Here is a 22728-nt window from a genome sequence, read left to right on the forward strand (position 1 = left end):
TGTGTGGTGATGTATTGTGAAGTGTACTAATGTTGTATGATGATATGACATAGCGATGTGATTGTGAAGTGGAGTGATGCATTCTTATGAATGATGATTTTGTTGTTGAAGTTCGACATTATAGTAATAATGTTCGATGGTGATTTAGACGATGTTGTGACGTATTGTTATGATGTATGTTATGTTTGTATGGATGTTGCATTCATTGAGTTGCATCCATTGAGTTGCATCCATTGCATAAAAGAGACGTGACCTTAATGGCAAAAGTGACGTAGCCTAAATGGCAAATAGCAACGTGTGCCCAATGACAAATTTAAGACGTGGGAGTTTTACTCCAAATGGTACCACATGCATATGCATAAGTTTGAGTCACATTCAAGTCGCATTTGAATTGCATTTGAATTGTGTTTGTAGTGTCGTGATGATGAGATGTTTGTCGTGATGTGTTGGGATCTTACTTCTGAATTGCATATATTGTCATGGTTGTTTGTTGACATTGTTGTCATTTCATAAGCTGATTATGTGATTTGAATTGTTGAGACGATGATATGTTTGTTGTGACGTGATGATAGTATAAATGTGAATTTGAATATGTTGTCTTAATTGATTAATGAAATTGTTGCCGTTTTGAAAGTTGTATTATATTTATAAGTTGTTTTGCGATGAAAATTATTGTAAGATGTTATGTGATGCGAAGTGGTGAAATTATGTATGATCTATATCTCCTATATTATTTATCACGCATTCCTTTATATTGTAAGATATCTAACCCATTTGCTGATATTTCCCCTAACATGGAAAATGAGTAGGTACTCAAGATTAGTCGTGGATGTTCGAGGTTATTGATGTGAAGTCTTTATGTTGCTTTATGGCAAGTCAAGTTGGTGTCCATTGCTCTGATACGTAGCACTCGGGGGGATTAGCCGTTATTGTTTAAGTTGTTGTATTCTAAGTTGACATTTGTTTTAAGTTGAATTGAAATATGTTTATAAGTTGAAGTTGAAGTTGTGGATGAAGTTATGTTTCTGAATGCTATGTATCATTATTAAATGCAATATAAGTATGTTTGTTTGGTTAAGTCGAAATGTGGCATCCCATCTTTTAATGAATGTTTTTGAATTCACTATGATTTTCGCTTATATTTGCGGGGTATAATTGGGGTGTTACATTAATGGAATGGTAAGTTACAACGTTGTTGAGTTGAAGTGTGATGTCGATATGAAGGCCATGTGGAGATCATACTGCTGTAAGATAACGAAGGGGCCGATCGAGTTTGAAGTGAACCTCACAAGATATGTCGACGACGTCATGAAGATGCTTGAATGTCCAAAATCATCTGCCAGAGTCTAAGTTTTAATTTTTTAATGTTGTAATGTTTTAAGAAATGTTTGTTGCAATTATTCTAAAAATGTTATGCTTCAAAACTATGTTATAATAAAAGTACGTTGTTGATAACAAGTCTTAGTCAAAATAATATAAATTTGAATTTTTTACTTAGCCTGTCACTGAATTTTTTCCAAAAAAAAATAATATTATTTAAATACAATTGATACACCTCGGTTTTAATTTTTTTTTTAACAAATATTAAATTTTTTCGGAAATACATCTCCAATAAATCCTAAGACCAAATATTAGAATTTTCGGATATGCATCTCTAAAAACATCTTGATTATGAGGTGCGTTCGAAGATGCATCTCCGAAGGGTATTTTAGAGTTTTCAGTGGTTTTTTCTCCCACCACCAGATGGATTATGAAATCCCCTTTCACTAAACTCGTTCGGTTGGAGCACAGGCCTTTGGGTTTTGTCCTGCCCAATAAGTTGGAGGTTTCAAGATGCCACCCCAAAATTATATATGACACCCCTTTTTTTCTTAATTTCAAATGTACCCTCTCTCAAAAAAAGAATAACATTTCCGAACTAAATTTCCGATACAATAATCAAAATTTCTGATATCTACTAAATTTCTGATATCTACTAAATTTCTGGTATGTTACAGAATGTTCCGAAAATTTCAAAATTTACTAGTCTATACCGGAAATTTAGTTGATACATAAAATTTCTGGAAGTGTGTTTTATCAAATTTTTGTATGCTCGGATTTTTGCCGACAATTTTATAGGGTTACGATTTCACCGACAATTTTGTGTGGTCTATAATGATTAGAGCTTGCTCATCCATTCATTTCCGGTGAGAACTAGTCGGAACATGTCAGTCAATGTGTGTTAAGAAGTACTCTGGATCAAGGTAACCCTGCATATGAAAAACAGTTAAAAACAATAAAGACACAAGTTTATCAAATAAATAAAATTAACCCTCCATGAAATCCACTCTTTTCTTGTATCTACATGCACAATTTTAGAAACACCAAATCTACTTATGAAGGTCTTTACCGGTGTGCCCTTTACTACCGTGGATACATGACCAGGTACAACGCCGTGAACATCTGAAACTGGGGCAAGTCGTGAAAGTCCAAAGTCTGCAGTTTTTGCAGTAAACTTAGAGTCTAATAATATGTTGCTTGATTTAACATCTCGGTGAAATATCGGAGGGTCAGCTTCTGTGTGTAGATACATGAGACCTTTAGCTGACTCGAGTGCTATCTTCAATCTCATAGCAAATGTCAAAGGTTTTTCTGATGTAACTGTAACAAAACATTAAGGACATTATGAACGGAATCAAAGAAATATTACAAACTTTGGGAAAGCTGGATGATGAAACAAATTTGTTGTTACTCGTTACTAATCGGTAAAATGCAATGGAGACCAAAATATTACAAGACCGATTCAATAAATTAGAAAAGCGGAATACATGATGTACCAGAAAGGTGGTCTCTTAGAGTGCCATTGGACATAAATTCATAAACCAGCATCTGCAGTCACGAAGAAACAGTCCATGTGGTATAAATACAACACAGTCGGAGAAAGACATAAGATAGTGAGTTTATAACATCAAATTTGAAAGAAGAAGATATAAGGAAAGTATTTAACATTTAAAATACTAAGCAAACCATTTGATGAAGTTTCTGAATTTTGAAATGAAGTGTACCTGTTCCCCTTCTTCATCACAGTATCCAATCAAAGACACAAGGTTGCGATGATGTATCCTTGATAGTATTCTTATTTCTCTGAGAAATTCCTTCTCACCTTGCAGTGATCCTTGCTGTGCACGTTTTATGGCAACCACAGTTCCATTAGAAAGAATACCTTTATAAACCTTCCCGTAGCCTCCTTGTCCAATTTGAGCATTGTTGTCAAAATTGCTTGTAGCAGCAGACAACTCCTCGTAAGTAAAAGCTCTTGTGCCATCAATTTGCATTGAGATCTTAGATGCTGCGAATAAATAGAAATCTATATTACTATACTTCAATTCTATTACAGACCAGATAGCTTTTGTAGCATTAAATTCATGGATTCCTATAACATCAGGGTTTAGCTACATTAACACATAAATGGCCCTGACAATGGTACATCGATATAGTAGTAGTAATTTTTAAAAATTGAATATAACCACATAGGTGCAAGAAGTTGATTCATGGTAAGGAGAAACTCACAATGACGTGGTTTAGAAACTGCATCAGGTCGTCTTAATCTTATTCTTAATATTAAAAGAATAAAAATTGCTGACAACGACAACACACATGCAATTGAGCCTAAGATTATGCCAACCAAAGCACCTGTGGTTAAGTCTGAATCGGAAGGGGTCTCAGTCCCTACAATAACATTCAGAAGTATTAGGACAATCATATGAGTTTATCATATGGAGATATTCATCACCTTACAAGTCAATTTGTAGGGTTAAGTTATTCCCAATCCAAATTTTAAGATGCTTCCATGAAAAGATTCCAAAATTTACCATAACGAATCCGATCCATCAGGTCATAAGGCCCGAACATATCAAGGTTAGGAATGAACCATCCAGTGAACATGTTTGCAATCCGTTGGATCTCACTTGAATTGAAAGTTTGAGAGCTATTGTTATCAACATATTCAGGATAAAGGTTCAAGATCATTACCAACTGTGGTCCTACTTGCCACTCATAAGTATAACTTAGTTGATTGGCATGCAGCGTAAGATTAGAAGGGAAATATGGAGTAAAATCTGAAAAACTAGGACTTCTCAGTCGATAACCGATAATCAATGGAGCCACACAGAAACAGTTCACATAGAATTCATGAGGTGGACATCTTTGATTTGGACAAGGGTCACTGGAGTTTTTTGGAGATGTGCCATTTGTTTCACTACCAGCTCCTTCAAGTTTACAGAACTGATTCAGTGTGTTATTTGAGCATAGGGGATTCCCATCAAGCCTGAAATGCAGTCATTTTGATAAGAGTGATGTTATTTGAACATAAAAAAATTGACTTTGTATTTCAGCAAGTATAAAATTATACTATTTATAACTGCTGATGTGAACTCCACAAAAAAGGTTTAGAGAATCTTACAAGAGTGTGACATTTGGAGGAAGATTAGTACTTCCTGATATGTTTATAAATTGATTGTTTTGCAACTCTCTGCAAGAATAGAAACCAAGGGTCAGCCAAGCATTACTCATACACGCTAAAATATACACCTCTAGCTAAAAGAGAAACGCTATAGAGATCTTACAGTAGCAATCTTTTACCAGCATTTGAAATATTGTTCTGCCAAATGCTGGAAGGAACACTTCCATCCAATGAATTGTTTGCAAGCGACCTAACAAAAAGAATGTTATAAGTAGAAAAGCTATTAATTTCGTAACATAATGGGCCAGTTTGTTTCAGCTTTAAAAAAATGGATTTTTTCTTTATATTCGTTTTTTCTAAAATGAAACACTTAATTAGACATCCTATAACATAAACATACATAATTGAAAACCAAAATTTAGTCAAAATCATAATATTTTCAAAAAGTTGTATTTCAAAAATGATTTTTATGAAAATCTATTTGAAATAGCTTCAAAATTAAGTGATTTTTTGAAATTTTGATATCCAAATTTTTTCTCCATAAATAGATGAAATACCTAAAATCACATTTTAAGAATAACTATTCAAACCAAATTTTCATTTGAAGCTTTTATAAAAAGTTTCTTTGTAAAAATTTTTTTCACAAAATTTGATAACACTATAAAAATCATTTTTAAAAAAAGTCAGAACAAACGGGCCCAATAATTGATTTAAATATCAAAAAGAATGGTAAGAAATTCAATATGTAGTAAATTTTTTTGGCTTATATACAATACAGAAAGGATAAAACAGGAGGCAACTTACAATGTCTGGAGACGTGGAAGATCAAAAAAATAGGATGGAATAGTTCCAGTAAGATTGTTGTTTGATAAAATACTGCACATGACCCCAAGGGTCAAAAAATTAAAAGTAGATTAATCTTGAGCAATAAACACCTTTGTGGAGAATATTGACATAATATCGAAATATAATTAAATGCAAAAACAAAAGATAAAGAATAATTTTATTTGAATGACAGATTCTTACACAGTTGTGATATTTTCAGCAAGCTTATTAGGAGGAATTGATCCATTCAACTGATTGAAGCTAAGGTCGCTGGAAATTTGACAGTAAAGAGTGGTTGATAAATGCAATTAGAGTTGAAACTTGAAATAATATACATAAAATTTTTTCACTTTGTCAGGAACAATCACTTTTCGTAATGCTACACTTACACATAAAGAAGGTGCGGTATCATGCTTAGGTCCGGAATTGGTCCTTGCACTTTGCAATTCCTAAGGCTCCTGATAGTACAAAGAAACAAACAACATTGACTCCAAAACTTTCTCCTAATCACAGAGACATTAGTTTCTCAAATTCATATTTCACGGTTAACGCCTTAAAACATAAGATAAAGGGTCTAGAATAGAACTTGAGATTGATTCCTTCAACTGGAAAAAGCATGCAAAATCTACTTGTAGACAAGAGATTACAAAATTGACTTACAATTTGACCAATTTTGACATGTTGACGTAAGAAACTGGAATGGTATTTCCTCCAAAGTTATTGTTATCAAGTTGTCTGCAGGAAAAAGGAAGTCTAATTGTACTACATGTTCTACTAATAAAACCAATTTATTCATAAGCATATTTCGAGTAATGATAATGATAGTGGACACCATTGGCAAATCATTTACTTTTTTTTTCCATAACTTCCCCTAGCAATTTCACTAGGAATTAACTTGCCACCCCGTTTTTATACCCGCACCGGTGTTTTGACCACTTTACCCATACAAAAATACTGGATATTCTGAAATTTCCGGTTCGTACCGAAAATTTCCCAAATGTACCGGAAACTTGTTAGGATTTACCAATTCACTGCGCATGATGAGCTATGCCGGAAATATATAATTTCCGGTATGAATCACTAGTTAATATTCATATAGGAAATTTAAAACATCTAGTACCAGAGATTTACAGGATATTTCAAAATTCCGGTATGATTTCAATGTATAAATCTACCAAAAATTTTAAGTTTCCGGTAATACCAAAAATTTCAAATTTCTAGAAATTTCCGGTACTGTACTGGGAGTTAAATTTATTTATTTTTAACTTAATTAACATAAATAGAATAAATATCAAACCGTCTTAATATATAAATAGAATAAATATCATACATATCTATTATTATAATATCACAACAGTTTCTGCATCCATAGAAACATTCTTCCGAATGTTTGACTTTCCTGCCAGTGCTTCCCAGTGTCTAAACCGACCCGCATATGCTGATTCCCATGCTTTTGCATTATTAGAACAATTATTTCTCTAACGATCAGTGACAGACGGCAGTGAACAATCGGGTCTCAATTTTATCTGAACCCAATAATTACCGTTGACAAAACCAACAGCAATGATCGTATGCCCCCAAATATTTTTATTATAAATCAAAATTTCAAAATTTTAAAATTCAATTTATTTTCTATAAATAATGAAATATCATAATATCAAATATTTTTTATCGGGTATATTTAAAACACCTCCCAATTAAAATTCACACCATAATATTTATAAGGCGCATTAGAGCAACAAAAATTATCACAATCACAACATTTACAATTGTATTCGCATTTGCAACCACATCTGCCATTTAAATCCCGCAGCTCTCTACCCTCAACCTTGAATCTCAAGCTCAACCCAAGTATTTCTACCAAATTGTCAAAGAATAATGAATGAATAATGGAAGATTCCTTTCTCTATCATGAAAGGTTGTCAGATTATAGAAGTTTAGTATTAAAAATGAATAAATTCTTATGGTGGATAAGTTCCTTTATGTTATCAATCTCCTTACTAAGTGTGTGGAAGAGACAAAAACAACACTTTGATGTACTTAAGAAGCATGTAATAATAAATCTTATTTTAAAAACTTATTCTCACAACTCCATAAGGGCTAAACATTTTAACTTATAAGTGATAAAATCAGATTCTACTTTATACATATAAAGGAAAAAAAATATGGGTCAAATTAAGTTTGTTTGTGTTATGGTTATTTTTCTTTTCCTACTTCTTGCAATGAACGTTAATGGTAAATTTTTTTTATCCTTTTTAAATTTTCTTATTTACTTTCTACCCAATATTTTATCACAGTATATTTATATTCTTTTATTTTCTCTTTTCTTTACAGCTGGTCTTAGATGTGTTCAAAATTCTGATTGTCCAAAAAATTATTGTCCGCTTCCTTTTAAACCAAGGTGTAGTTTGGGCAGTTGTATATGTGTGTTAAAAAAAGAATGAATTTATGGAAGTGTCGTGCCAAGTGTGTTGAAGGGACAAAAACAACAAATGAATGTATTCATGATACATTTAATAATGATTTATTTTAGAAATTGATTTTTAAAACTCCATAAACACTAAAACCTATTTAATTCATGCTAGGAAATAATTAGTTATGGATATGGTGTGTATATGTTATTTTTCCATTTGAAAATTAAATTTTTATAGACTATACTTCAACTATAAATCATCAACTATCAACTATAGACTATACACTATCGGTCATAAATTATAAATTAGCAATTAGCTTATCAATCAACCACCTTTTTAATCAAACATAGCCTTAAAATTAAATATCTATAAACAGAGCCTTAAAATTAAATATCCATAACTTTGCACAAATTTAAAATAACATTCTTGTTATATATACTTAAAAGTTATGGATGAGAATAGGGAATTGTTGTTTTTATGTATGTTTATATGCTGAGTTTGATATTTTAACATTTATTTGAATTAAAAGATGAGATGACACTCCATATAAATTCATAAGAATCATTTTTTCCACCTCTGTAATTCTTTAAGCTTTAATTGGTTCTTTTAGAGCTATTTTAAAAATTTGTTTTATAAATTAAATGCAATGTGATAGTATTTATATACCTTTTTTTTATTTTTTATATTTCACTTCTAAATATTCATTTAGTGAACGACCTGCCGTTGCTAAAGCATAACAATAGGAAGTAGAGCCGTTATGCACTCTTCACAAAATTGTATCAATGCATATTATATTATGATTTGTGTGGCAAATAACAATCATTAACAACTTTTGTAACTAAGTAGTGGAAAACTCGTTCGTCCGCACGTGTTCTTGTGTGGATTGTGGAATTGTCATCCGTTTGTTTTGACATTCAAATAAAATAGAAAATATTAAAGTTAATTTTAAAAAATAAAAAATAGTCAAAGTTAAATATATAAGTTAATTAAATCAATGATTGTTAAGAAAAAAATTTAAACACCAATTTAGAAACAAAAATAATTGTGCAAAATAGATAAAAATGAAATGTATTTCTCAATAGTAGTTACCCGTGCATTCACACAGTACTGATGTTTATCCGTACGTCCGTATGAGTACTGGTGTGGACCGCAGAATTATTACCAGTTTGTCATAAAAATTTAAACAAATTAGAAAGTATCACAATATTATTGAAAAATAAATAAAAATGAGATACTGTTGCGTCTGCACGGATACAGGTTTAGACCGCGTATTTGTCACCAGTTTGTCATGGAATTTCAAACAAATTATAAAGTATCAAAATATTAATTGATAAAAGAGAAAAAAAATTGGATGGAAGATGAATGTTTATGTTTTTAAAAATAAATATTCGTAAGAAAACTATTAAACACAAATGTTGTAAGAAAGAGAATGATCTAAAAGAATTAAGTTTAATGTCGTATTTATTAAATGTAACATAACAATATTTAATGTTGCACTCTTAATTATATTCATAATTATAGCTTAAATGACATTTAATTATATTTTAATCCAATGTTAATATATAAAAACCAATATTTAAATATGAGAAACAAATTAAAAATATTTCTTTCTATTAATTATATTAATTATAAAATGAAGGACATATTTTGAAAAAATAAAATAAAATTGTTTTACATTAATAATTTATATTTTAACTTTTCATATATTAAACATGTGCGTTTGCGCGAATTTTAGTATGATTACTCGTGCACTCACATGATACTGGTGTGTTATCCGTGATCTTTGCAAGGTACCGGTGTGTTATTCGGGCGTTCGCACGGATGCTGGTGTGGTATGGTACGCGAATTTGTTTCCAAAATATAAAAAATGAAATAAAAGAAAAATTAAGTTATTGAACCAAAAAAATTATTATTTTTAAAAGAGATAATAATATTTAAGGCCTAATTTATTCTTCTTACCACTAAAAATGTTGAAATATTTAAATTGATAGATCTATGAAAACTATATGATTTTATTTAACCATTATATATAATCAATGTAATTATTTTAGAAGATATTATTCGGGATGAGTCGGAATAGATGACCAGCAACGACGCCTTAACCTTCGATGATGGTTGAGAAAAAAAAATAATTTTACCTGCAAGATACTCCGATATCAAAGTAGAAAATAGAACAAAAACGAATTATACCACAATTTTGTCCAATGGACCATTTACAAGGAAATTGTCCTACAAAGCATCTCAGATATATTTCCACATACTTGTTGACTAATTTCGTTTGTCCATAAGACAGTGGGTGATAAACATAACTCATACAGGGTAGTGCCACTCAGTTTTAAAATATTTAGCAAAAATGAACAGGTGAGCACTTTATCACGATCTGATACAAGGCTCTTGGGAAAACCATAAAGCTTGACCACAATATGTATGAATGCTTCATCCACCTTCATGCTAGTAAATTCTAACTTCAATAGAGTGAATTTGCTATATTTAGAGAGCATGTCAACCACCACCATGATAAAAGTAAAGCCATTCCATGGATGCACTCCAATAAAAAAAATCTATTGACACATCCTCATAAACTTGAGAAGGAATTGGCAAGGGATGATTTAGCTCATTGGAAAATTAAATAGTTAGTCACAAACATTCACACATCTCGAGACAAGGATGGCCAAGTAAACTGAGATGTTATTCTTGCTTTGGTTCTAGCAATTCCTACATGACCCCACAATATGGAAGAGTGCAATTCTCAACTGTATATCCATAACGAATGATTGTGATAGGGCATCTACAATGTTGTCTTTGCATGGTTTATACCATGGTTTTAAATTGCGGTCCGCAACCGCAATTGCACCCGCAATATTGCGGATGCGGTTGCCTCCGCAACCGCATCGGACCGCAATTGCGGTGTGATTTTAAAATCTCGCCCCCAGATGTATTCGGAACCCCATCGAACAATTTTAATCATGGTTTTTTAAGTATTTTCATCAAAAATCAATATATTAGATTTCTAAAACTCAATTTACTTTTTATATAATGAAAAAACATAACATTAAGTGTTTTTCTTCAAACACTTCCTTTAAAAAATTCACGCCGCAACGGCCGCAATGCACATCGCAACAAGCGCAATGACCGCAATCGCAACATCCGCAACCGCAACCGCATCCGCAGCCGCAACCGCAATTTAAAACCATGGTTTATACTCAATGGTAAAATCAAAACCCAAAAACTTTTGTAATCAATTTTGCTTCTTAAATGTCCTGATAGTTTGATTAGTTAAAGCCTTTTTCTCTTAACGATGTTAATTAGTTCAAAATAACCAACTTCTGGCGCAGGATATAATGCTTGAATTTAGCTAAGGTCTCATTGACTCTATACAGTTCTTTAACATATACATATTTGTGTTTCAAAGCTGAAGTACTTCAGTCAAGTGAGATAAGTGGATGACCCAAGTAGGAATATAGATCAAAACTTCATCAAAGAAAACGAGCACTAATTTTCTGAGTTGTGCTTGAAAAATATGATTCATGAGGCTTTGAAATGATATAGGGGCATTTGATAATCCAAAAGCCATCAATAGCCATTCAGAAAAGCCTTGATGGGTTCTGAAAGAAGTCTTGTGTCTATCGTCAAACTTGACTAAGATTTGGTGGTACCCGGATCTCAATTCTAACTTACACTATTACAAAACGCGTAAACAACAACGCCCAACTCACCACGGTTCTTCCAAACACCGTGGTGACATCTCTAAACTCATGTGCTAACATTTTTTTTAATTAAAAATTGTTTGGATATAATAACAGTTGATTGACTCACTGTGGTGATACAATCAAGCTTTCATAGGTTCGAACCTCACCGTCCTCAAATAATTTATTCTTTTAACATTAAGGCGCGCCTTTTCTTTTTTATTCATTTTTAAATAAAAGAGAAAAAGGGATATCACTACGGTTGTTTTGTTCAACCGTTGTGACACACACACACACATACACACACACACACACACACACACACACTGATAGAGCAGAATTATAATGTTTAATAGTATTGAAATATTTAATAGAAAGATAACACCAGAGCAAAGCTCCTCAGTGACAAATTCACTGCCAAACCCTAAAGGTGATCCAAAAAATAGTTGTGCCGTCAAATTCCCCTTACAATCCTATTTATTAGGGAATATGCTAACTAACTGCCAGCTAGGCAGTGATACCTATTTATTTCACGTTTTCTTTCTTTTTCTTTCTTACATAAACTCTCCATGCTTTGGGCCTAGCATTATTCACGCCCACTAACACCTCCCCTTCATTATCAATGGGCTCCGCCTCCTTCCTATCATCACCCCCTCCTTCAACACTAGCCTTGTCCTCAAGGCTAAGATCTGGAAATTGACTCTTCAACAGGAGCTCTTCTTCCCAAGTAGCGTCACCAACATCCATACCTTCCCACTGGATAAGCCATTCCCTCTTGTGTTGACCCTGCTCCCATCTATCCCTCCAAGACAGCACCCTAGCCGGAATGATGGCTCTCTTGTCTGTTTCTAAACTAGCTGGTAACTCTGGAATAGCAGTGTAATTACCGACTGCTTTCTTCAGCTGAGAGACATGGAAGATAGGATGAATCTTGGAAGATACCGGTAATTGCAGTTTGTATGCAACCTGTCCAATTTTCTGAATAATTTGGAACGGCCCGAAAAAACGAGGAGAAAGCTTTTGGTGGATTCTACGAACCACAGAATGCTGCCGGTGAGGACGCAACTTCAAAAATACCCAGTCCCCAATATCAAAATGAACTTCCCTCCTTTTTTTGTCAGCAAAATGCTTCATTTGTTCTTGAGCATTTTGTAAATTGAACTTCAGCTGACGTAATGCTTCGTCCCTGTCTCGCAACTCCTGTGCAACAGCTTCGACACGAGTCTCACCCTCCAAATAATGCACCAACACCGGAGGTTTCCGACCGTATACCACTTCAAAGGGTGTGAAACCTGTTGACACATGAAAAGTGGTATTGTACCACAGTTCTGCCCAAGGTATCCAGTGTGCCCAAGACTTGGGTTGGTCTGAAATAAAGCAACGTAAATACGCCTCTAGGCATCTATTTACCACTTCTGTCTGCCCATCTGTTTGAGGATGGTAAGCTGATGACATTTTCAGCACCGTACCCAACAACTTAAACAGATCTTTCCAAAATATACTAACAAACAAGGGATCACGATCGCTAAGGATTGATTCAGGAATACCATGGAGTCGCACCACCTCTTTCACAAAAATTGCAGCAATCGAACGAGCCGTAAACGGATGTTTAAGAGGAATAAAATGACTATATTTTGATAGACGATCAACTACCACCAAAATAGCTTCGAAGCCATTACTCTTCGGTAAGTTCGTAATAAAATCCATGGATATTTCACTCCATACTAACACTGGAATGGGCAAGGGTTGTAACAAGCCACTAGGCGTGGTTGCTGCATATTTCTGCCTTTGACACGTGTCACACGCCTTCACAAAATCCTGCACGCGTTTCATCATTCCTGGCCAATACAGGGTCCCTGCCATCCTTCTATAGGTGCGTAGATATCCGGAATGTCCCCCACTTGGGGAGGAATGAAAGTCTTTCAGCAAATCCTCAATGATTGGAGACTGTGCTGGAATCACAAGTCTGTTTTTGTAGAACAGAATTCCCCCTTTGAGAGTAAAACCTGGCTTAGCATTAGGATCTGATTGAATGGCCTCTACAATCCGCTTGAGCACTGGATCATTCAGCACCTCTTGCTGCAACTGCCCTCCTTGTTTCCATATCGGATAAGACACGAGGTTGTTTACTTCTACATCTTCATGTTGTCTTGATAAGGCATCGGCAACCTTATTCTCCACCCCTACTTTATAAAAAACCTCAAAGTCGAAGCCTAATAATTTAGCAATCCATTCTTGCTGATTAACCGTAGTAATACGTTGCTGCAGCAAATGTCTTAGACTCTTCTGATCTGAATAAACAACAAACTTCCTACCCAATAGGTAATGTCTCCAATGTTGAATAGCTAAAACTAGTGCCATTAATTCTTTATCATAAGCTGACTTAGATAATTTAGAGGGAGTAAAAGCCTTGCTAAAATAAGCGATAGGGTGTTTCAACTGCATTAACACCGCACCAACCCCTTTTCTTGAGGCATCACATTCAATTTCGAAGGGCAAGTTGAAATTCGGTAGAGCCAAAACAGGAGCAGAGGTCACAACATGTTTTAACTTCTCAAATGCTTCCTCGGCCCTTGCATTCCAATGAAATCCATCCTTTTTTGTCAACTCTGTTAAGGGTCTCGCAATGTTGCCATAGTTTGCAATGAATTTTCGATAGTAACCGGTCAACCCCAAAAAACCCCGCACTCCTTTCACAGTTGTTGGTACAGGCCAATTCAGCACACTAGTAACCTTGGTAGGATCCACAGTCACCCCTTCTTTAGAAATGACATGGCCTAGATATGCCACCTGTTGTTGACCAAAAGCACACTTGCTTTTATTAGCCACAAACTGATTTTGATGCAGCAGCTGTAATACCACCTCTAAATGCTTCAAATGTGTGCTCCAGCTATCACTATACACTAAGATATCGTCGAAGAACACAAGAACGAATTTTCTTAGATACGGTTTAAAAACTTCATTCATGACAGATTGAAATGTTGCAGGGGCATTGACAAGACCGAAAGGCATGACCATAAACTCATAATGGCCTTCATGAGTCCGAAAAGCAGTTTTGTGAACATCCTCTTCCTTCATGCGAATTTGGTGATAACCGGATTTTAAATCCAATTTAGAAAAGTAGCTAGAGCCATGCAACTCGTCTAGTAATTCATCAACAACCGGTATGGGATATTTATCTTGCACGGTGACCTTGTTCAATGCTCGATAATCTACACACATGCGCCAAGAGTGATCCTTTTTTTTAACTAAGATGACAGGACTAGAGAAAGCACTTGTGCTATTACGGATCACGCCCTGTTGGAGCAAATTCTGAATTTGTCTTTCAATCTCATCTTTATGATGATGCGGGTACCTGTATGGTCTCACACTCACTGGACCTGCACCTTGGAGTAATACAATAGCATGGCTAGTATTTCTAGTAGGAGGAAGGCCACTAATGTCACAAAAAACTCCAGGAAATTTGTCCAGTACCCCTTGTAGTTCACTATGTGGCACAGGAACATAACTTTGGGTCTGAACATCACTAATTGTTAAGTTTGACCAGCATCTTGTCTCACTTGCACTGGCAGAGTGTAGCACGCTTTGGAAGGTGGCCACTTGCTCTTCCCCTGATTGGCCAATCAGTTTCACTTGCTGTTCTTGATAAGTAAACACCATGGACATTTCCTTCCAATCCATCGTCACCTTGCCAAGAGTTTCGAGCCAAACTACACCCATGATTAAATCCACGCCCCCTAACTCCAATATATAAGCATCAAAAGTAGTCAGCATCTCTCCTAACTGAATAGAAATTCCATTACATCTTCCCATTGTCAAAATACGATGGCCGTCGCCCAATTTGACCCCTAAAGGGTTGGAAGGAACCAAAGGTAACCCCAAAGCTGCCACCACCTTAGGAGATATGAAATTGTGAGTTGCACCACTGTCTATTAGAACCAAAATCGTAGCACCCTGTAAACAACCCTCCAACTTCATAGTACGCACCTGTTTTTGAGATGCAGAGACGCCAAACACTCCCATGGGTTTGCATTCCAGAACCTCATCCTCTTTTTCATCTTCCAAATCAGCATCTAACACGACAATCTCCCCCTCCTCATTAACGCTTTCATCATCTCCCAAAATGATAACCCGGAGTTGTTTCGAAGCACATTGATGAAGAGGATCCCACCGTTCGTTGCAGCGAAAACACAACCCTTTTGCACGCCGTTCACTGACCTCCGCCGCTGGTAAATGACGGACACCACGAGGGTTACGGCGAGTACTATCCCCAGAAAGACTGCGAGATGCATTAGAGGACAGAGAGGGTTTGTTTGACCCGGTTGAGATAGTAGACCCAGAAACCGCACGAGATTGACTCGAATTAAGCCCAGATGGGTTAGAGTTAAGAGACCCGGTACCAACCCCTTCACGTGGGGTCCAAATTTGCTTAGAAGGACGGGCCCAAGGAGAATAGCCCGATTTAAAACGTGACCCCGAGCCATGACCCGACACCTCAGCAAATTCACGCTCGACGTCACGTGCCAGTTGCATTGCAAGATAACGATTTCGAGGTTGGAAGGTACGAACGCGAGAACGAATATCGTGGCGTAAACCACCGATAAAGTAGCCCAGAAATTGTTGTTCAGGCAACCGGCCACACTGAGAAGAGTACAATTCAAATTCGGCAACATAATCCTCAACAGATCCCGTTTGCTTCAACTCCTTGAGCTCTTCAAACGGATTTTCCAAACGACCACCTCCGAAACGAACCATCATTGCCGCCGTTAAATTCTCCCACGACAGATCCTCCGTCGAATCACGCCAAAGATTAAACCAATGGATCGTTGGGCCTTCCATGCTAAGTTTCGTCAATTGAATACGAACCTCTGGTGAAATGTTTTGAACCTCGAAATAAGTTTCAGCACGCGTAATCCATGCGACTGGATCCTCACCAGTGAAAGCAGGTAATTCCACCTTCTTCGCTGCTAAACGAAATTCATCCAACGGCGACGTCACCGTTGTGCCGCTACCGAGAGGGGTTTCGCGATTCGCTAAAGCACGCTGAATTTCCTCTGCAATCACAGCACGCAAACCAGAGACACCGTGCTCAATATTGCTCATACGTTCCTCCAAAGCAGTGAGTCTTTCAGCCATTCTGGTGTTCATGAACTAGGTAGGTCGGACCAATTGATAGAGCAGAATTATAATGTTTAATAGTATTGAAATATTTAATAGAAAGATAACACCAGAGCAAAGCTCCTCAGTGACAAATTCACTGCCAAACCCTAAAGGTGATCCAAAAAATAGTTGTGCCGTCAAATTCCCCTTACAATCCTATTTATTAGGGAATATGCTAACTAACTGCCAGCTAGGCAGTGATACCTATTTATTTCACGTTTTCTTTCTTTTTCTTTCTTACATAAACTCTCCATGCTTTGGGCCTAGCATTATTCACGCCCACTAACACCTCCCCTTCATTATCAATGGGCTCCGCCTCCTTCCTATCATCACCCCCTCCTTCAACACACACACACTTATTTCCATGGTTGGTAATGACAACCATTATGAACTTGTTTACCCATATATAAGCAAACTAACGTTCGCTTTGTGACATTATCGCCGTATCTTTCACATCAAAATCCCAACACCCGTTTTTTTTCTTCTTCTTCATCATTTGCTTTCCTATTCTACAAAATATCCGTTGATAAGTGTCAAATTATAGTTATTTTGAGTATGTATAATTGGCACTTATTGGCTTGATTCATTGGTTTTACTAGTAAAAACATCGACTTTAGTATGGATAAGTAGTTCTTTAGCAATATGGTGTAGTTTTTGCCGATTCGTGTTAATATTTTTTTAATTAATTGTTTTTTATCTCATTTTTGTAGGTATTCAAGCAATGCCATTTAGTCATTGGCTTATAGAGCATTGAATAAGCTTTTCAACTATGTAGATCGTGCGTCAATCGGAGTTACGGTTCAAAAGTTATGGCGAAAACAAGTGCTGAATTATTTTTTAACACAGTAGGTTTGCCGCTAAGCGCGCTTTGCTGCGTCAGCCCCCTATTTAAGTGATTTTTTCACTTCTTTTTGTCATTCTTGATGGCCACAAGCTAGGGAGAAGTTGTAGAAACATTTTGGAGAAAGAGAGAGGTGCTACAAACATTAAGGAAGCCGATTCTTGCGGATTCAAAGTTAGATCTGAGTCAATCTTCAGGACACCTTGGTTGATTCTTCTTCTTCTTCTTCATTTCCCCTCGTTATGGTTAGAGACCATGAGTGGTTAGGATCTCTTTCTTGTTGGTTTTGGTTGTAATAATTCGTACTCATATGTATTTACTCCGATTCTATTGTATGTGAAACAATTAGATATTTAATATTGTTAATTATGTTGTGTTTATGTAAAACCTAGGTTTTGGGAATCTTTTGACAAACCCCTTTAAAAAATTATGACCCAATGTTTTTTATTATCGAATACCATACTCTGGACACAGATGTGGGATTTGATATTCATTTGTATCTAATCGTTAATCTTACCGTAAGGCTTGGTTGGACACGATTGAGTTAGTTACCGTAAATTTCTCGTCATTTGGCTGGACATGATCAATGTCGAGGAGGGATTCGTGATAATAGAGAATGATTGATAATTTCACACGCGATAGATTAGTTTAATATGTATGTTGTATATTTGTGTTTATTGGTCATGGTGTTAGGCGCAATTTGTTCAGGAATCAGTATCGATGATTTAGCATCTGTTAGGTCCTGAACTCTAGACATAGATTTAGGCTTAACATTCACTTTTGTATTGATTTTAATGCTACCATATTGCTTTATACACGAACGATATGGTTGAAACCTCTTTGGATGTTTGGACACGAACGCCGATGTGAACGATACATGATGGTTTTGAGGAACATTTAGATTGTGTATAACTAACCAATAGAAGGCATATTTTCGAGTTATGAAAACCAATGCTAGTATGTTCTCGCCCCTCTCCAAGATCTTTATTTTTTCATAGTTTATTTCCTTTATTTTCCTTTCCTCTTTTATAATATACTTTTATAAACAAGCTTAGAAATGTAGTAGGGATTGAATGGCATCGATAGCACCAATCACCATGGAGACGATAAAAAGATACTTACTAAAGTTTTAGCTTGAAAGCTTCTATACTGCTGCTGTCAACAATATGGCACTGTTAATCTTGTTCTTCATACTTAAAGGTATTCTTCTTCCTTATTCTTTCATTTTCGTGTATGTTGTTGTTATGTTTCACATGATTTTCATATGATTTTCTCCTTGTTGGATAGTTTATGATTTTTTTAAGGTTGTATGATGTTGTTGATTAATGTAGATAAATGTTTGTTGACATGATTTTTATATTATGTACTTCGATTTCACATGTTTTGTTGCAGCTTGTTGTTGTTGACAAATATTTTTTCATATTCTCTCTTCTTCGTGTATGTTGTTGTTATGTTGATATTATTATTATGCATGTTGATAAATTTTGTTGGATTATAAATGCTAGTTTATGTTAACATGTTATTTTTTTATGGTGTTTGTAGGATTCAAATTCACATAGTATGGTTGTGGTTCACATGATCGATGATTTGTGGTTCAAATTTAATGAGAAAAAGATACAAGGAGGATGAAGCTATTCGTCCTCCTTGTATTTTTTTTCATAGTAACACAAGTAGATCAACTTCAACTTCATTATGACACAATTATTTTTTCAATTAAAGGTGTTGTGAAAAACGATACCAATAACAAAGTATAATAGGGAATTAGGGAAGAGAATAAGAACACAAGAATTGGTTATAACTGCTATTCTTTTACTTTCTCTTAAAACAAGATTACAAGTTTACAAGAATAACAAATAACCTCTCTCACCCAAATTAGGATTTGCAGCTTCGCAATGATGAGAGACTAGTATGCTATTTATAATAAAACCTAACATACTAACTAATGGGCTTTTTCAGCAAGGCCCATTACACAAGCCAACTTAATAAACAAGCTAACTTAACAAATTAGGGTTTAAACACTAAAACCTAATTTAACATGCTAACAACCCTAGCATCTTCGACATCTGCATGCTAGACCCATCTTCGACTACAGCATGCACACTTCGACACCAGCATGTGAACAATCCTTCGACTTCATGCTTAACTCTGTCGAACTGTCGAACCAAGAAGCTACCCTTCGACAATACTAGAGTTCGATCCAATATCTCACAAATCTCCACCTTGGACCTAACTCTACAACGTCAAGGAACAAACTAGCTTTCTTCATGCAGCTTTATCAACTGCATACAGTGGAAAAACTTGCAACTCGGCAATGTCTTGGTGATCATATCAGCAACATTGTCTTCAGTCGAAACCTTCAGCACTTGGACTTCTCCACGCTCGATTACTCCTCTGACGAAATGCAGCCTCACATCAATGTGCTTAGTTCGCTCATGATAGGCTGAATTCTTCGACAGGTGTATTGCACTTTGACTATCACATTTAACAGTGATACCTCGACCTTGAAGTTTCAGCTCCTTCGCAAAACCTTCAAGCCACAATGCTTCTTTCACAGCTTCAGTTAATGCAATGTACTCCGCTTCAGTGGTTGATAGAGCAACAACCTTCTGAAGTGTTGCTTTCCAACTAATTGCTGTGCCAAACATAGTGAAAACATATCCAGAAATAGATTTCCTGGAATCCATACAACCTGCATAATCAGAGTCGACATATCCTTCGATTACTGCTTTACCATCTTCACCCAAGGCTCCACCATAAATTAGGACTCTATTCAGAGACCCATTTATGTACCTTAAAATCCACTTCAATGCTTGCCAGTGAGCCTTTCCAGGATTCGCCATGTACCTGCTTACAAGACTTACTGCGTATGCTATGTCGGGTCTAGTACAGACCATAGCATACATCAAAGAACCGACTATATTAGCATATGGGATGCTATTCATATAGGCTCTTTCGACATCAGTACTAGGACACTGATCAATACTCAGCTTGAATTGAGGGTTTGTTGGAGTCAAAACTGGCTTCGAATTCGACATACCAAACTTTTCAAGAATCTTCCGTAGATATGCCTCTTGAGATAGGCATAACTTCGACTTTTTTCTATCTCTTCGAATGTCAATTCCAAGAATCCTGGAAGCAGCTCCCAGATCCTTCATATCGAACTCCTTATTGAGTTCAGCCTTCACCCTCGTCACATCTTCAACATTGTTGCTTGCTATGAGAATATCATCCACATAAAGCAACAAAATAACAAATGAATTACCAGGTCGAAATCTGAAGTAAACACAGTGGTCGAACTGACTTCTAATGAAACTTATGCGTGCCATGAACTTGTCGAATCTCCTATTCCACTGTCGAGGAGATTGTTTCAGCCCATACAAAGATCTTTTTAGCTTGCACACATAATCTTCCTTTCCCTTTTCGACATACCCTTCAGGTTGCCTCATCAGGATCGTTTCATCTAAATCACCATACAAGAACGCAGTCTTCACATCCATTTGTTCCAGTTCAAGGTCGAACTGTGCCACCATGGCAAGCAACATTCGAATGGACCTATGCTTTACAACAGGAGAAAACACATCATTGAAGTCGACACCTTCTTTCTGAGTGAAACCCCTTGCAACTAACCTTGCCTTGTATCTTTTCGACGTCACTCCTTCAATTCCTTCCTTAACTTTGAAAATCCATTTACAGCTGACTAACCTTGCCCTGACAGGTTTCTTGATCAGTTCCCAAGTATGATTATCATGAAGAGATTTCATCTCATCATCCATGGCCTTCAGCCATTCAGTCTTATTTCGACTCCTCATAACTTCCTTATAGTCTCTAGGTTCTTCGTCTAGAACCTCACTTGCAGAGATTAAGGCATAAGCTATAAGATCTGCATATCCAAGTCTCTGAGGTGGCTTGATGACTCTTCTCGACCTATCTCTCGACAATAGGTAGTCATCGTCAGTTTCCTCAACTTCAACATCTTCTGCTTCTTCTTCGACTTCATCTGGGATATGCAATTCAGCATCAACATGCTCCACCTCAACAGGAATCTCTACCTGTTCCAGCTCTTCTGCACTTCGATCATCATCATCAGTTTTCTTAAAAGCCATTTCAGCTTCATTAAAAACTACATCTCGACTGGTGATACACCTCCTGTGACCTGGCTCTAGGCACCATAGCCTATAAGCTTTGACTCCTTCAGGGTATCCCATGAACATGCATTTCAGAGCTCTAGGTTCGACCTTGTCTTGCCTAATGTGAGCATAGGCTATGCAGCCAAATACTCTCAGTTTGTCGAGATCTGGTGGATGTCCCGACCAAACTTCTTCAGGTGTCTTCATATCTAACGCTGTCGAAGGACATCTGTTAATCAGATATGTTGCTGTCGAAACAGCCTCAGCCCAGAACACCTTCTTTAAACCGGCACTAGTCAACATGCATCTGACTCTCTCCAAAATAGTTCGATTAAACCTTTCAGCCAAACCATTTTGCTGTGGAGTACCTGCAGTAGTTCTATGCCTTGCAATACCACAGGCAGCACAAAAACTGTCGAATGCCTCATTGCAAAATTCAAGGCCATTGTCGGTTCTCAACCTCTTAACCTTTCTGCCAGTCTGATTTTCAACCAGAGTCTTCCAACTTTTGAAATTCTCAAAAGTTTCATCCTTAGTCTTCTGGATGAATACCCATAATTTTCTGGAATAATCATCTACTATGGATAGAAAATACCTTGCTCCTGAATGTGATGGACACCTTGCAGGCCCCCAAAGATCAGCATGGATGTAATCAAGGGATCCATGTGTTCTTTGTTTGCCTTTGTTGAACTTCACTCTGCAAGATTTTCCAAGTACACAGGGTTCACAAAACTTCAGCTTTTCGATTTTGTCTCCACCAAGCAGATTTTGTTTCCCTAATTCGACCAGACCCCTTTCACTGACATGGCCCAATCTCATGTGCCAGATTTTTGTTTTCGACAAAGGTTTCGTGGATGCAACATTTGTCGAACCACTTACAACTTCAGCCTCAAGGGTATACAAGCCTTGTTTCTTCACGCCTCTCAAGACTTCCTTCGAACCCTTCATGACTCTTAGGATACTTTTCTCTCCTTGGAAAACATATCCTTTCTTGTCGAATTCACCAAGAGAAAGCAGATTTCTCTTCAAATCAGGAACATACCTGACTTCAGTCAACAACCTTATCGACTCATCATGGAGCTTGAATCTCACAGATCCAACACCTGCAATCTTGCAAGCCTTGTTGTTTCCCAGCAATACTGATCCACCATCTTGATCACATAATTCCTCGAACAAGTCTTTGTTTGGAGTCATGTGCCAAGTGCAACCTGAATCCATAATCCACTCCTTCTTA

At 36.3% G+C, this 22728-nt stretch overlaps 1 protein-coding gene across 1 annotated transcript; it reads right to left on the reverse strand.

Moving 5' to 3' along the window:
* Positions 1-1536: 1536 nt before the first annotated feature.
* Positions 1537-6750, reverse strand: LOC131621470 (probable LRR receptor-like serine/threonine-protein kinase At1g06840). Its single transcript, XM_058892530.1, has 13 exons — positions 6597-6750; positions 5927-6001; positions 5656-5724; positions 5468-5536; positions 5246-5317; positions 4605-4691; positions 4442-4510; positions 3852-4306; positions 3550-3708; positions 3045-3328; positions 2817-2868; positions 2390-2640; positions 1537-2249 (listed from the first exon to the last, which is right to left on the reverse strand). Exons 2-13 carry the CDS (start codon positions 5944-5946, stop codon positions 2208-2210), a joined length of 1629 nt encoding a protein of 542 aa, XP_058748513.1. The 5' UTR covers positions 5947-6001; positions 6597-6750; the 3' UTR covers positions 1537-2207.
* Between the last annotated feature and the right edge of the window lie 15978 nt (positions 6751-22728).

This window comes from Vicia villosa, unplaced genomic scaffold (assembly GCF_029867415.1).
Source record: "Vicia villosa cultivar HV-30 ecotype Madison, WI unplaced genomic scaffold, Vvil1.0 ctg.000006F_1_1_1, whole genome shotgun sequence".
Lineage (NCBI taxonomy): Eukaryota > Viridiplantae > Streptophyta > Magnoliopsida > Fabales > Fabaceae > Vicia > Vicia villosa.